A 16,656-nucleotide genomic window follows, 5' to 3' on the forward strand; every position below is an offset into this window, starting at 1 on the left:
AATGTCAGTGTACAAAGCAAAACAAATTGAGTTTGAGATGATAACATAGAGTGGTCACTATGATATCTCAGGTGTCACTGCAGTGGTGGGATAGGACTCATGATTAGAATGCATCGATGGAAGGGAGTGCCCCATTCAGGAGCAGCAGCCCGGCCTGAAGGGAGGTGTGTAGTAGCACCTTGTGTCAAGGAGAGAGTCCCCTGTGTGGAAGGACAGCCAGGATCCCGAGAGTGGCAGCACTCTGGGCACGTGAGGGTGAGGGAAGCGGATTGAGGAACAGCAGTGGTGTGGGAGAATGCAGCCAGACCCCTGACCACGTGGAGGACATACTCCTGGCACAGATGACCAAATTGGCTCAGAGGTGAGAGAGATGTACTGGCTACATGCCAAAAATGTGATATTGGACAGTCTTGACCAGCCTTGCTGATGATTTCATTTCAGTTAGAGTTGCTTTCTTTGAGTGAATTCTCTCCAAGGAGAAAATATGGGTAATGCAGTACTGTCAGGTCTTGGTAGCCACAGAGGGAAAGACTGGGCAGAGTCAGGTATGTGGCCTCCACTTGAAGAAAGGAACCATCAAAAAACATTTTAGGGTTCCAGGGGTGAGCTCTAGAAGAGAGGGTTGAAAAGTTATCCTGGCTTCTGTATCTTAGGTGCTCCAGGTTACACAAGAGGGAGAGCTCACTAAAGTCCCTCTCCAAGAAAGGCACAGCAGGGCCTTTTGCCAAGACAGGATGTGAGAGAGAGACAGATCTACCACTTAATCTCAGGGGGGCTAAATGCCAAACAAACCGAAACTCTCTTCCACTCCTCCCTGAAAGCAACTGGATGACTAGACCAGCAGGGACAGTCTTCACAAGGAGGGAAGGAGAAGGACCCCCCCTCCCCTTTGCTGATGGCCCTTTGCCAAGGGCACAGTTTTCTAAGAAAAAAAGGGAATGGATCTGTGTTCCATGTTCTCCTTTGAGAATGTACAACAACTCTGCCCACAGGGAAATGCACCCCTACACATAACAATTTTTGAACAAGTGCAGCTTGTCCAAAAACACTAGGTTTAGAGCCCATGGAACAGGTGCTGGGTCTTAAAAGGAAATTTAAAATATTTTCTCTGAATATGTCCAAGATTCATAGCTTGAATGAATGGATACTGAAGTAGTAAGCCAGATGGCAAAATATTTGTTAGTGATTTTTCTTTTGTTTTTTGAGGAATTAAGGAGATGGGGAGGAGAATTAGAAGGCCAACAAATATATTTCCAATTTTCCAGAATAAAAGAAGGTAGATTCCCCAGAGAGGCTGGTGGAGCTTGGAGCTTGATGTTTTACCTGTGTAAGGTTCTAGAAAGTATTTCTAAAGAGATGATTTCTGAGCATTTTGGAAAGGAAACCGTGTGCCCACAGCTACCATGGATTCGCTAAGAGTAAGTTCAGCCATACTAATCTCATAGATGCCAGCAGGTCAGGGGGGTTAAGGACGTGGCTGCCTGTTTCAAACCAGCTCTACTCCTGATTTAACCTGCATCTCTCCATCTGTTAAAAATGTAGGTGATAATACAAGCATCTGAGGGGTTTTGTACCTCTGAACGGTCTGTGCACAGTAGATGTCATTGTTAGATGATTCCTTCATTACAATGAGGATGTGCTAGATACTGAATAATTCTACACATCTCTTCTCATGGAAACAGTAAATAATAAAGATGAACTAGATGGAGTTTTATCATAGTGATTCACAACTAATCAAAGCCGCCATATCCATTCATTGTTGTCAACTGGATGCATTTTCTAGCAGATCTCCACTGAGCTTTATCCCACCTGGCCTAGCTGAACATTTTTATCATTTATTAATGACCAAAGGGTGACAAGGCATATTTATCTAATGTGTAGGTGCTGGTCAAGAAGGGAAAAAGAGATAGAGCAGTAGATCCTAAAATTCATGAATATCCAGAGGAGCCAGAACAGGATGAAACTAAATGCAAATATGAAGCCTCCCACTTAAGGACCTCACTGTACAGATATGGAATAGGGGGATAAGGCATAAATAATAAAAATAGTAACTTAAGCAATTACTGAGTATAATAATTACTAGAATACAATTAATATGATACTCCGAAGAACCTTATGAAGGTAATACTGTTATTATCACCTTCACATGTGATGAAACAACCTAGAGATGTTGAATGAAGACAGACAGCAAGTGGGAAAACCATATTTGAACCCAGGCTAACTGACTTGACCCAAAGCCCACTCTGAGTAAATGAAATTCTGAACATGTCCAGAAAATTAAACAGTATGATGAATGCAGTCCCCAGAGCTCCATGTGATCATGAGTGTAACCTAAGGAATCAGTCTTCTCCCTCCCTCCTCAGCCCCTCAGGTGGGGCATGTAACTGTGCTCCATTCCAGGTGCCCCACTTTAAGAGGCTTATAAGCAAGTAAGTAACTTCCAGAAGACAGTAGGTTGTGCTCAGGACTCAGAACCCATCGTTCAAGGAGAGGTTAAAGGACCTGGTGGGCATATTTAGCCTGGAGAAGAGAAGACGTGGTTAAACTTTGGCATAAGATACTACTTGTATTCAAAGTAGGAACCTCTGAAAAATGGATTATAGCCATTCTGCCAGCCTTAGCAGTATCTGGAAATAACTTGGAGGTATATAGGTATATATAGATATAAGTCAAAAATAGAGTTTTGACTCTAGCACAGAAAGAACTTTTTAATTATAAGAGCCCAAAGATGAACCACATAAGTGAAAGAATTGAGTTTCTTGTCCCTGGACATAGTTGCAGCAGGTAGGAAATGGGGACAAAAGACTTGATAAGATACTGTAAAAATAAGCCCCCCCCAGCCCCCCCCAGGTAGCAGTATTTTTTCAGCGATTCCAGGGCTCTCTGTCACCTGCTGTTTTGTGCCCAAATTCAAACTTTTTTTTTTTTTTTGGCGGTGCTGGGGATTGAACCCAGGGCCTTATGCATGAAAGGCAAGCACCAAATTCAAAAAAGCTTTCTGATTCAACCCATCCTAGAAATTGGCTACTCAGTCTCCTGGACTTGGGACATAATTCCTGGCCTTTCTTCAAGAAAGGATATACTGAAAGTGGATATACTGAAATTCAGACAGGTCGTCCTTCTTTCCCCACTCTGCTACTGGTGTGGCATCACCCGTACCATGTAAACTTGGTGAGTCACTGACCAGATATGACCACCTGCCCCTTTTGCCTTTCATTCATTCATATTCATGTTCTCCTCCCTCCCTCCCCCCACCCTTCTCACACAGTTCTGGGGACCGAACCCAGGATAGTGCACACTCTAGTCAGGTGTTCTACCGCAGACCTCGTCCTCAGCCCTTTTATTTTTGAGACAGGATCTACTAAGATACCCAGACTGGGCCTCAAACTTAAGATCCTCCTGCCTCAGCCTCACATGTAGCTGAGATTACAGGTGTCTGCCACTGTACCCAACTTCATTTTCTTTTATGTTGGTTTCTGCCCCCTCCCCTATACATGGTTTGAGCTCTCCAGAGCTTTTAATGATAGTTGCTAAGTTAAGGTTCCTTCTCATCTCTTGAGTAGATGGAGGCACCTCCCAAAGTCCTGTCTCCTTTTCTAGCTTAGTGTTAGCATTTTTCCTTGGTGCTGGCTCTTAACAGTTGCTCCTTTCCTACAAAAATTCTCCTCCATCCCAGGCCCTTAGAATGCCCTTCTTAACATAGGGCTTTCATCCTATTATGCATTAGGGCCCAAACTTTAGCAGTCTGACAACTTTTTCAATCCTTTCAACCCTGGAGCCATTGAGATCTGATTGCCACATTGACCACGATATCCTGAGTTCCTAAAGAACAACAAATAGATGGGAGATGTCGGAAGTCCTCCTTTTTAGGTATGGCTCAGTTGAGAGCCTCCTGCCTCTGCTTGACTTATACCCTTTAGAGGAAATAACTCACTTTACTCAACCCTTCAGTAAAAGTGTGTTGCCCCACATGGTTATACCTAGAGTACCTTTGCTTGGTAGAGAAAGCATTTGGTACTTTCCATGTACCCATTCCTAAGGCCTCAATCTCAGTTGAGAGCCAGCATCTCTTAAGTTCCCTCTCCCCTGACATTCTCTTGCATCAGACTGTGGCAGAACAATGAGCTATGGGCTCTGTTGACTGTACTTCCTCATATTGGCCTCCAGAATGTTCAGCCACAAAACCATAGCAGTGACAGTCTTGCATGAACCTGACACATCCCTTAATTCGCTTATTCATTTGTTCCTTCACGAAATCCCTGACTGCCTGCCCTGTGCCAGCCTCAGTGCTGGGGCTTGGCAGAAACCCATACCTACAAATGCTACCCTTGTGGGCGTGTTTGACAGGATGGAGAGTGCTTCTAGCAGGCATGGACGCAGTGCCTTCTGTTGACGCCCTCGCATGCCCCCTCTTTGCACCTGACTCCGTGGACCAATGCCCTGAGATGCACTGGTGGAGACTCTCCTAGAACTGTCTTCTTTGTTCCCATGAGGGGACACTTTGCAGCACTCTACCAGGTCAGGGTCCTCCAAATGTAGCCTTGTTAGGCAGCAGATTCCTACTGAAGGTTTCAAAAAAGTGACTTCCTCCTGAAGGACACAAAAATAGACTCCAGGTTTCTTAATTTGGCCTGTTTAATCCTCATGGAGGATTCAGAAAAAAATTGGGTAGGTCTTTCCTGGGCAGCCTTGTTAAAATCAGGAAATTCGGTACTGACCCTGCCCAGAAGTTTGAACAACTGAATCTTTGGGATGAGGTTAAAAACCTTCTGAAAAGTACACTTCTGAAGATTGCTAAATACGATGTTTTTCCAAACATGTTTTCTGATTTTCTTGATTCAATCATTCATTTACTAAATATTAAGCTCTTTCTAGTATGGAGCACTGCATAAGTGCTGGTGACTTAAAGGTTAGTTAAAATAGACATGACCCTTATCTATTTTTGTGTACAGGAGAGACTGTAATCAAATAATCCCACAAGCAGATGTGAAGTTACAGTTGTGACCAGCGCCTCCATGCGGTGACCAGTCAGGAAGGGTTTTCTGAGGAAGGGGTGCCCCGTTAAGAGCTGAGGCCGAGTGATAGGTGACTAGGCAGAGGGAAGGCCTGAATGAAGACCTTTTGGAAAGAATGGTAACAGGAAGGAGGTGACAAAATAACTCCCTGCAGAATCCCTGAGATCTGATGTCCCTACAATGAAAGTTGAGCTGTGGCTCTTCCCACATACCTGACACTGCTTAGAGCCTTTCTCAGGGACAATCACCACATCAGCAAGTTTCAGGAAATGCTAGCCTTCAGCTGTAAATGAGAAAGAAAACAAGTTAAGGAAAGTTCAATCGGAGAAAGGGGATTGCTGGCACTGACTTCTCTAGAGGTGGCACTGAAGAAACTTGACTCTTTAGTTCACCAAACATTGCCTGGGCATTCCTGCTGCCACCTGCTCCCTTCTCTTTCCCACCTGGGGAGACCAGGGCTAGTCCGTGGTCAGCTCACAGTGTCACAATAAAATGACAAAGGTCTCATTTTATTGTCTGAGGTCTAGCACCTAGAATTTTTCTAGCTCATGATTATTTCTGACCATATGATACTTGAGTTGCTTTTCTGGGGTGAGGCATGAGCTTTATTTCATAGTAATACCAAATAGAACTACAGGTCAAACTAATTATTAATTCCACATTTTTTGCCGTATTCTGCTTACTTAGGAGCTAATGTTTATAATATGATGGGGCTTTTAGAAAACATTGTACCTCTGAAAAAAGACCTCATTAGATTTGAAACTGTGATTGAATTTAGGAGGAAGATAATAGAACCTTCTGATATGTCTTGAAATAAAAGCGATTTCCTCTTTCTCCACTAGGAACACTAAGCGGGCTCAGCATTGTTTGTCATTCTACAGCTGTTAACTTATATTTCACTTCCTTACTCTGTTTTAGTATATATGTTCATTGCCTTTTATGGTTTTTTTCTTTTAAGAATTATAGATCTATGTTCATTTCATGATCATTAAAATTGCAATTTCCTATTATTAATGATTTTATTCCCTTTTATATAGAATCAGTATTTTCAGTATAATTCATGCTCACATTTTAAATACTGAACAATAATACATAAAAACAGTTTTTATCAGATGAAATGGCATGGAATGTTTTAGGATTCTCTTTTCTGAAAGAACTTTAATGGAGAGCAACTGTAAAAATACACATATTTTCTTTTTCTAGGATTTACTTACAAGACATAAATTGCTCAGTGCAGAATTTTTGGAACAGCATTATGATAGAGTAAGTATATGAAATATTTTTTAAAAATAAATTGAAACTTCTGTTATCAGCAATGAAAGATTAAATTGCATTTTGTCCCAGAATATTATTTTGCATGTATAGTATTTTTAAATGGTGCTATAATCATTCCTCTACTAAAACAGTGTAGAGTGTTTCCTGATCAGAATCAGAACCTAATCTTTTTGATTGATACACTGCCCTTTGCATTTTTCTTAGTTTAGAAAAGGAAAATAGGCATTTTGCTGCTGAATGAAAATACAGTTAAGTTATAAGGAGAATTATTATCTGACTTTTTAACTTTTCCTTCCTTTTCCATCAGTTGCTGCATATACATAGAGAGAAAGGGAGGCAGCAGCTGATAGGATGGGAGCAGCGCTGGCCTAGCGGGGCAGGACCCCACTCTGCTCCGGCTTCACTGCTAACTCCTTTGTGGCCGTGGCCAAGGCACTTGCTTGAGGACTTAGAAGTCCTCCCTTATTTGTAAAATGAGGACATTGGACTAGCCCATCGGTAAGGTCCCTTCCAGCTCTGAGTCAATGTCAGATGTCCCTCGTAACAGTGAACCCCCCCCCCCCCAGAGATTTGTAAATGCTCTGCCTGCTTCGTTGACTTGATTCCCTTTGACCCACACAACCACCCCCAGGACTGTTTGTTCTCTTCCACCAGTTCTGCTTTCCTCTGAGGGTGTCCCACTATACCCACAGCACTTTCTTATGTAATAGTAGTTTACACATTGTCTGAGATCTTATAGATACTCTTAGAGAAATCAGAATAATATAACAATCCACTTAAAATTCTATCCCACAAGATTTGGCTTAGGTTTAATTCTTCCACTAGTCCTGTGAATCTTTGAACTCTTAAGTATTATTAACACTTCATTTTTCCTTTTGCTGTTCAACTACATAATAAGATTCTTGGAAGCAAAATCCTTGCTTTCTCAGTCTTTGTCTTCCCATTTTCCCCTACAACTCCCAGTAGCTCAAAACACCATGCTAAGTACATACTAAATCCTTCATAAACAGCCTCTTAAGTGGCTCAAACACTGCCAGTCCTTTTTTTTTTTTTTTTTTCTGACCATGGGTATTTGAATATGGGTATGTTTCTTTTTGTATGTGGTTGATCTAAACTGGCAGTACTATCATTTCATCAGGGTTTCTAACAGTTGGAAACGTGGGCTTTAGTGTCAGACCACCTAGGTCTGTGTTCACCATGTGCTAACAGGACCTTAGGCAGCTGCCCTCTGTGCCTTCAGGATCTTCAGCCTGAAAGAAGTCCTTGCCTACTGGGGTGTGTGAGGATTAGATAAGGGTGCACGCAAGGAAGCACCTGGTTCTTTGGTGCTAACGCCCATGAGATAGTGCTGAAACATAATAAGCATTTAGTAAATGTTAGCTGCTTTGTAATTGCCACATGATCTCAAGCTTTTTTTTTGGTATTGGGGATTGAACCCAGGGTTATTTTACCACTGAGCCACAGTCCAGTCTTTTTCACTCTTTTGAGACAAGGGTCTAGCTGGGTTGCTGAGACTGACCTCAAATTTATGATCCTTCTGCCTCAGTCTCCCAAGTCATTGGGATTACAGGTGTGTACCACCATACCTGGTCTCACATCTTTTCAACATGCCAGAGTATTTTAATTTAAAGTCTACCAAAGAATAGACTAGCTAATTTCCAAGAAATTTACTATAAGCAGTGAGATCTGTTCAATTTTGCAGTAAAATCATTTTCTGCTTGTTATTAGTACATGCATCATTTAACAGGATTTTATGTATGTGAGCAAACTAACAGAAATATGTCCAGTGCAGTAAGATCTGAGGGAGGGAAAAAAAGGTGGGAGATGTGGGTAAGCTAAACAGGTCAGAGGTGATGTCGTCACACAGAAATGCTCTCAAAACTAAACACTTTGCTGAATTTTCTAATAACCAAAGCATCATACTTTTTTTTTTTTTTTTTTTTTTTTTTTTTTGCTGTACTGGGGATCGAACTCAGGGCCTTGTGCTTGCGAGGCAAGCATTCTGGCAGCTGAGCTATCTCCCCAGCCCCCATCATAATATTTTAAGGTAAACTATGTGCTGGTTGCTCAGAAGAAATGTAGCCTTCCCTAGCACTGGGACCGGAAACAGACTTTTCCCACTGACCTTAAAGGGGAGTCAGATCATAGTGTCATGCTGTGGATAGCAGTCATTGCCGGCCACTCTGCAGCACATACGGTACTCAGCTGAAGTATAGTTCCCGGAATGCAAGTATTTGAGGGGCCCATAGGTGTGTGGGGGCAAGTGCCCAGGTTTGTTACCTGTCCTCTGGCTGTCCTAATCCTAGAGAAAATCTGACCTATCTGGAGGAAAGCATGGACTACAAACATACTCTCCAAGCTGTTCCCCATGAAAGTGATTTCTTACAACCAAACTTATCCTAATATATATGCAGCAGAAAATCTTAACTTGCATCTTCTGTCAAGCACTTGAGGTGTATGTATTTCTTGTTACTGATAAAAGGTAGATGTAGCTCCTTAAATCATCATTGTGACAGTTATCTGAAAAGAGCAGTCTTAACTTACTTGCATACAAATTAGTTAACTGCCTACCTCTGCCTCAAAGTTAGCCACAAGCCAGGAGTGCCAGATAGGTAAATATTTGAGGTTTTATGAGCCCTGTGGCCTCTGTCCACTCTCCTGTCTGTGACACCACAAAAGGCACCATAAACAATCCAATTCATTCGTACAAAAATTAATTTATTTACAGAAAACAAATGAGTGTAGTAGTTGGGTTTCAGCAAATTCTATAAAAGCAGAGGGCTGGATTCAGCCTGTGGGCCTTAGTTTGCCAACCCCCTCTCTAAACCACAGATGAATGGCTAATGAGAACTCTTCCTAAGGCAAAGCACAGAAGGAAGAGTGACAAAGCAAGCATTATCCAGCAGCCACCACACCCAGTGAAAAGTCTCAGGAAAGCTTGAATACCCAACAGAGTCATACTGATTCTGCAAACATGCGACATTTTAAACCTATCCATAGTAAAAACAAGCAGACTATATATATTGCCTTAAAGCTAACTGACCTTCTCTACGAAGTGTTTCAAGGACAGCCTTGGCCCCTCTGTCCATCCTTTTCATTTCCTACTTGCCTGCTGCAGTGACTCCCACTCCTCACCATTCTAGTGATGCTTCTTGTTAATGCTGCCACTTTGAAGATCTTGTGGACTCTTGTTAGCTCTTAGATATGTAGCATCCTGTCTTCTCCAGATCTTCCCTCAAGCTGTGCCCTTATTTTTTTATGCCCAGGAATATGTTTTCTCCTCTCTGTTTCTAAATGAAATCTCTCCCTTTTTTCAGGCTTGAGCCCGAGTCTCACTTTCTCTATTTAACACGGTGCTGAGTTTCTTCTCTCTTAGCTTCTCTATTTGCTGTCCTTGCTTGATACATAGAACATATAACTTTTCTCTTTGTGGTTGTGCTTCAGATATATTGAGCTCTCATTTTAAAAAAATAAAATAGGGCCAGGCATGGTGGTGCACACCTATAATCCCACCAGCTCAGGAGGCTGAGGCAGGATGAAGAGTTCAAAGCCAGCCTCAGCGAAAGCAAGGCACCAAGCAACTCAGTGAGACCCTGTCTTTAAATAAAACACAAAATAGGATGTAGCTCAGTGGTCGAACACCCCTGAGTTCAATCCCTGGTACCCAAAAAGAAATAAAATAGAATTTTATGGGCTGACACCAAGAAATGACCACTGACTTAATCATGGGAAAACTGTTGCAGGGGAGAATATTCCGTTCTGTGCCCATGGAATCTGGGGTGACCCAGAGGACTTGATCTGAGCAGTATCTGGGCCTGGCAGGAGCCCTATTCATGGAGGTGTTGAGCAGGCTTCAGAGGAAGGTGCGGAACCAGTGGCAGCACAAGAGTGTGGGCAGCTGCTGACCATGGTGGTGTCAAGAGTTTGTCCTTGAGCTTTATGTTCGCTGCCAGTCTTTTTCTTAAATAACCCTAATGTGTGTTCTTGTCTCATAGTTTTTCAGTGAATATGAGAAGCTACTTCATTCAGAAAACTATGTGACCAAGAGACAGTCACTGAAGGTATGACATACTCATGATTTCATGTCACTTGTTCCTCTTTGCTTGTTTTTGAAGTTTGGATTTGGGAAAAGGGAGACATGCCTGGTGTGGGTTGTAGACCTCCTAGGGACATAACGTTAATCCATGGTGAGGATTTTTGCAGAAAAGAACAGGGCTTGGTAGTGGTCCCTGCAGTGCCTCTGCCTGTGCCCTTGTGAGCTAGAGACACCAAGAGGAATGGGCAGAAATTTGCAGAGGAGTTCATTTCTTACCAGTGCTATATTTAAGTTTTGAACCATATCTTTAAAACTTAGAATCATGCCAGCTAGGCGAAGGATTGTAGATGCCACGCATCCTGAGGGGAGGGGACAGTGGTGCAAGCTGGAAGCTCTGAACCTGCCATGACTTCGACTGCTTTTATTCTTTTTTTTTTCCTTTGTTTTTTTTTTTTTTTTCTCCTTTGCAGTGCCGGGGGTTGAACCCAGAACCTTACGCTTGCGAGGCAAGCACTCTACCAACTGAGCTAAATCCCCAGCCCCCTTGGCTGTTTCTAATCAAAACAAAATATGGACAATTCCAGTGGAAACTAAAAAATGTTCAATTTAAGATGTAAACTCTAGAACAGAGGTTGGCAAAATGATAGTCCATGGACCAAATCTAGCCAACTGCCTATTATTGTAAATGAAGTTTTATAGGAGCACTTGCATGCATTTATTTACATATCGTTAAGACTGTTTCACACTACCACAGCAGTTTTAAATAGTTGGCCCAGAGACCATGGGACCTGCAAAGGCTAACATATTAGTGTCTAGCCCTTTACAGAAAAATTTTGCTGGCCCTTGTTCTAGAAAATTCTTAGGGTGTTTAATAAATACATAACCACCACCATCATTCTGTCAGTAAATGGTCCTGGTGGGAACTATAGATAAAATCACAGAGGATTGAAGGAGAAAAATTTGTAATTCTGTTTACATTTTTGCCAGATTCATTTTAAATTTGACTCTACCCAGAATTCCTCCCCTCTGAGTTGTCTGAATTCATATTGACCAGGACTCTGTTCCTTCTTCCCCTTCCAGCCACAGGGAAATTGCCCTTAAAGACCTTAACTTTCTGTGGAAAGACACTAAAGGACTCGAGGAGCTCTGTAACACTTTGTGTCCTTCGATAAGAGTACTCTGCCATGCACATTTCCAGTGGAATCCTTTCCATCTGACCAGCAACTTCCTTCTTTTCTCTTAAGGCCATAACTCCACAGTCAGGGATCGATAACAGCCCCTGCTTGGAAATGTATCACTACCAAAATAGGCACACCCCGTGCTTTCCGTCAGTTGCCATGGTGGGGGCCTAGCCTCCCAGCCATCCTCTCAGCCTGGTGTTGGGGATCTTTAACTTACCCTGGTCCCCACCTCCAGGTGTTTTGAAGAGATGATCATCTGGCATCCTCCCGACTGATGAGAATAACTTCTTCAGGGGGTTGTGGGGAATTCTGGCAGCTGTTGGAGGCACAGGTTAGCTTAGAGGTTCCTTCTCTGTGATCCTTGAAGGGCCAAAGCATCCTGCTCTTCCACTCAGTTACACAGCAGTACAGCTCAGTAGAGTCAGAGGCCAGACAGGGTGGCCTCGGACACCAACTGCCAGGGCCAGTTCCTCTTCACTGGAGAACGGGGGATTTATTGGCAAATCAATAACCTTCAAACAAATTTGGGGTTCTTGAACTGCTTGAATAAGAAGAAAGGTTTTTAAGGCCTTCTGCCATCCCCAAATTACCAATATGAAAAGGAAACTTGAGGTGCATTCATTTTTGGGGTTTGTTTGTTTTGTTTTGTTTTGTTTTGGGTTTTGTAAGTGTTTTCGTTGTATTTTCGTTTTCTGTTTTTGCAGTACTATGGGGAGACTGGCATTTGCAAGTTTGATGGATGTGAATGAAGCAAATCATTCGTTCTTACAGTTTATTTAGTGGTAGACCACACTGAAGATATCATGAACACATGGGACAGCTTTAGAACATGTGGTACTTTAAAGATGAAGTTTAATTGATACTATCTTTTTTGTAGCCACATTGGTATTTATTTTTTCCTATATTTATTTTGCCACCAAATTTATTTTTCTTGTGCAAGACTTCACATTTTTTTATTTAGTAATAGTGATTACCGAATGAGTTATTTTTAAAACTTTGGGTTTGGTTTAAATCTCAAAAATGTAAGAATAATTGTTTTAATGTCTTCTCAGCTTCTCGGTGAACTACTGTTAGATCGACACAACTTCACAATTATGACAAAATACATCAGTAAACCTGAGAACCTCAAGTTAATGATGAATCTTCTACGAGACAAAAGTCGTAACATCCAGTTTGAGGCCTTTCACGTTTTCAAGGTAGAGTAAATAATATTTTTCTCCAGAATTGTTTCTCTTTCCATTTGTAAATTACTAAAGTATTGTTGACTTCATTTTGGTAGTAAGTGATACAGTTCAATTTTTAATATTTGTGCAGTACAACATTTACACAGAAAGACCTAGAAACTGTAATGGGGACAAAGAAAGTGTATTTACAGAGGAGTGTCGTCAATCTCTGGCATAGATTATTCATACTAGATTATTCATTACAGAGCAAAAGCATTTCTTAATGCTTTTCATGAAGGTTTTGATTATTAAAATTTATCTGACCTCCTAGGTAGTGCCAGAAATAATTTCTGTTCATTTTATTCTAAAATCAAAGTCTGTATTTAGTCTTAACCACTGTGTTTCAGGGTAGGCAAAATGAGCTTGGCAATCCTCTTCATGCTAAGATGTGTAATTATTATTATTTTTCCTTCTATTATGAAAAATAAGCTCTCCTAAAGCAAAAACTAATGACCCTGACTGCATTGCCTGCCCAGCAGCACACCAGGGACCATGTTCTTTCTCTGACTGATGTGGGCTTCTCTGTGTGCAGGTGTTTGTGGCCAATCCTAACAAGACACAGCCCATCCTGGACATCCTCCTCAAGAACCAGACCAAACTCATCGAGTTCCTCAGCAAGTTTCAAAATGATAGGACCGAGGACGAGCAGTTCAATGATGAGAAGACCTATTTAGTTAAACAGATCAGGGATTTGAAGAGACCCGCTCAGCAAGAAGCCTAATTTCCAATAAACATCTAAAATATTAAATCCAAATTCAGCATTTGCTGTTAGCTATTCAGCATCAGGCACTCTTATCGATTCATGAGGAACATTACTGCTAATCTGCTGTTAAGTGAACGGTTTTTCATTTTACCTTTTTGTTTTTCAGTCCAGGTTGGAGAACGTAGCTGCTGCTGCTTGCACACTAGAGCGCACGTGGGCTTTTTCTTGATCTTTGTGTCATTTCAGAATTCAGAGACTGCGTTTGCTGTAGGAGTTCTGAGCGTGGCTGGGTTTGTGAAGGCAAACGTGTGAATGAGAGTGGTGTGGGGAGAGGCCCTGACAGCACCAGGCACACCCGTGTGTTTGCATTCCTCTTTGGGGAAGATCTGAGCGCAGTGTGGCATGTGCACACCTGGCATCCTTGCATCAGACTGTACACCTGCCTTCGCTGAAGGAAGATCGTGCATGCAGAGCTTTTTTGGAAATCAGGGGAACTGTATCCAAGATGTGAGCTTTTGGGGCGGATAAAGCTGATGTGCGAATAAATTGATACTGAAACTTAGCAACTTCTCGAAAGTATGAAGCTTCATAAGGTCATAAGGAAAATGTATATAGGCTTTTCACAGCTTTGTAGAACTTTCTGAATTTTGATTTTCCTAAAACTTGTAAACCTGGATATGTTGAAGGGTATTTGTTAATTTTACTTTTTGAAGGTATTTTAAAACAGTAGAGCTAGCATCAACACCTTGCATTTCATTTCAACACTGCTTACAGGTTTATTTTGTATATAATTCTTAGAATGCTCATTTCTTTTAAATGGTTTAATTTGTACAGCAGAGGAATGTTATTGTAGTAGTATGTAACTATTACCTAATACTGAGTTTTTGCAAAAAAAATGAATGCTCATATGTAATTGAAATACTTCAGATCACATGAAAATGCTGATTTAACATTTAGGGATCACAGCATTAAAAGAAAAAAGTAAACCAATCCTTTGTATTCAGTTCCCTAATGGGGTGCCATGATATGCGGAACCACAACCCCGAACTCAGTCCGCTACATTTTCCTGCATAATATTGGCCTTATTCATTAAAATGAGTCATAAGTTTGCCAGATATATGAATGATACAGATTATGCTAAATAAATGCTGATTCTTTGTTGGGGGTGGGGGGGACCTCTGTAGAGCACCCTTTCTTTCTTAGAGTAAGTAATTCAGTACAATAGTTGTGAAACTGAATAATTAAAACTTTGGCTTCTCTTAGGAAAAGAAAAGTTCCTAGCCATAGGTGTCCTACGGGGAAATTTATTTTTTTTAATGTCCTGTTCCTTAATGCTGCAAATTATCAGTATTTATAAAGTAACTGATTTTGCACCACTTTTTGTTACTGTGACCACAGCAGAACAATGTCTCCTAGACTCTATCTGTGTAAAGTTATTAGAATGGTATCTGTTCATTTTAGTGATACGAAGATCACAACTAACAACTTATGAATCAGAGTTTGCCAGTTTGAATTCAGCATGGCTGTAGCTGATTAAGAAATTTATTGTATGATTATTCTTTGCTAGCCTCTTAACTAATTGAATTATTTATCAGCCAGTAAAATGAGCCTTCCATCTGATGTTTCAGCAGGTTTTAAGATCTCCTCCAAGGGACACCAATTTGAAAAACCGCTCTAGAAAATAGATATATTTTATTCTGTTTAATTTAAATGGCAGTCTATAGTAATTGGTTTTCCTAAGGCTGCTTTTACAAGAATTTGTGTGAAATGATTCATGTTCTCTACCAGAAGTAAGGAAAGTGTTCTGACCTCCTCAAAACCAATCCCCCGCCATGGAGGAGGCAGGCCCAGCCGCGAAGAGCATTCTGGTTCCTGTGGTCGAGTGACGCGTGTCAGCGGTCGGTGTGAATGCAGTCACCACGCCAAGTGGAAGAAGCATCTCCTTGCCAAGCTAGTTCTTAGAAGTCCAAACACAGAACAGCTTCCACCTGGGCAGGTCCGCGGTTGTCGCACTAGAGCCTTTCATGTGGAGGATGGGGGTGTAGTGTGTCAAAACATAGGTGTGTTACTAACGCATTGGATGCTGGAGATAGTTAAGACTTTCTGGTTTTTGTTTTTAAACAAAACATTGTAAAAACGTTCAAAGTTGAAAAGTTGCATTTGAAGTTTTGATCATTTAATATATTACCAAATTATTATACTGGAAGTGGTTTCTTTTTGTGTTACAAAGGTTTAATTTTACTTAAGCAGTTACTCAATGTGATTTTTAACCCTATAAGAAAAAGTGGAGATGTATACAGTTGTTAATGCCACGAAAGCATTTCCTTTCCCCTAAGGAAAAGTGAATTTCTTATCAGAATATCTGGCTGGCCCTGTAATTTAAATTAAAATAAAATTTTGGAGAAACACCTTTGTCCATCTTCATAGTATCTTTTAGACAGCTGCTCTCAGGTCTCTAAACAGCCCCCATCAGGGCACAGGCCCACATTTTGTCACAAACTGAAGAGCAGACAGCACTCCTTCTGTCCCTGTGCAAGACTTGATAGCCTGTCACACAGCTGCTGTAGCACACTGCACGTCATGGCGCTTCCCTGGCACCACAGTTCAGTTATTCCTTTTTTTCAGACCATAACATCTGGGAAGCGGATCGTCTCTGGCTCTGACCCTTTTTTAGCTGCTTGGCAGGGCATTCACCAGTTGCCAGAGGAAGGAGACGACAGGCAGAGAACTGGGAGCAAGATGCCCAGTCAGGCCTGCACGACCCGTGGTCGTCTTCCAGGAAGCCTCACAACCCAGGGCACACCCTGCCCTCAGCTTTTAACCCTCATATTCAACCAGGAAATGGGATCTCTGGGGGAGGGCAAGGGGCGTTGTCTCGCCCCAAACCCCTCATCTGAATGACAGCACCTTCCTGCTATCGTCTCTGCTGGGTAGTTCAATCTACTGAAGTGTTGTGACTCCACATAACCCACAGGGCACTGGTGAGTCACAACCTGTGACTGCCGCCTCTGAAGGTGACCACCCTTACAGCTGGAGGCGCACGTCAACTCGGACCCACGTCCTCCCAGTCACCAATCAGATGCCCTCTGCAGCTAGACCACAAACTTCCAGCCCGGTTTGCTCAGGGTTCTGACCCTGCTGTACCAATGTACCGGGGCCAACAGATCTCGTGACCGCAGGGCTCCCAGGGCTGCAGTGCACCACACCAAGTCCATTCTGGAAG

General features: G+C 42.0%; 1 protein-coding gene across 5 annotated transcripts in view; it reads left to right on the plus strand.

The window, feature by feature from the left end:
• Window positions 1–15,841, plus strand: part of Cab39 (calcium binding protein 39) — an 81,939-nt gene extending 66,098 nt beyond the window's left edge. For all 5 annotated transcript variants that reach the window (XM_047543675.1, XM_047543673.1, XM_047543672.1 and 2 more), the window contains 4 exons: window positions 6,219–6,278; window positions 10,286–10,351; window positions 12,560–12,703; window positions 13,263–15,841. In XM_047543675.1, the coding sequence (XP_047399631.1) occupies window positions 6,219–6,278; window positions 10,286–10,351; window positions 12,560–12,703; window positions 13,263–13,451 (459 nt within the window). In that variant the 3' untranslated portion in view covers window positions 13,452–15,841. The remainder of the gene's footprint in view (window positions 1–6,218; window positions 6,279–10,285; window positions 10,352–12,559; window positions 12,704–13,262) is intronic.
• Window positions 15,842–16,656: the final 815 nt, after the last annotated feature.

The sequence above is a fragment of the Sciurus carolinensis genome, chromosome 3 (assembly GCF_902686445.1).
Source record: "Sciurus carolinensis chromosome 3, mSciCar1.2, whole genome shotgun sequence".
Classification (NCBI taxonomy): domain Eukaryota; kingdom Metazoa; phylum Chordata; class Mammalia; order Rodentia; family Sciuridae; genus Sciurus; species Sciurus carolinensis.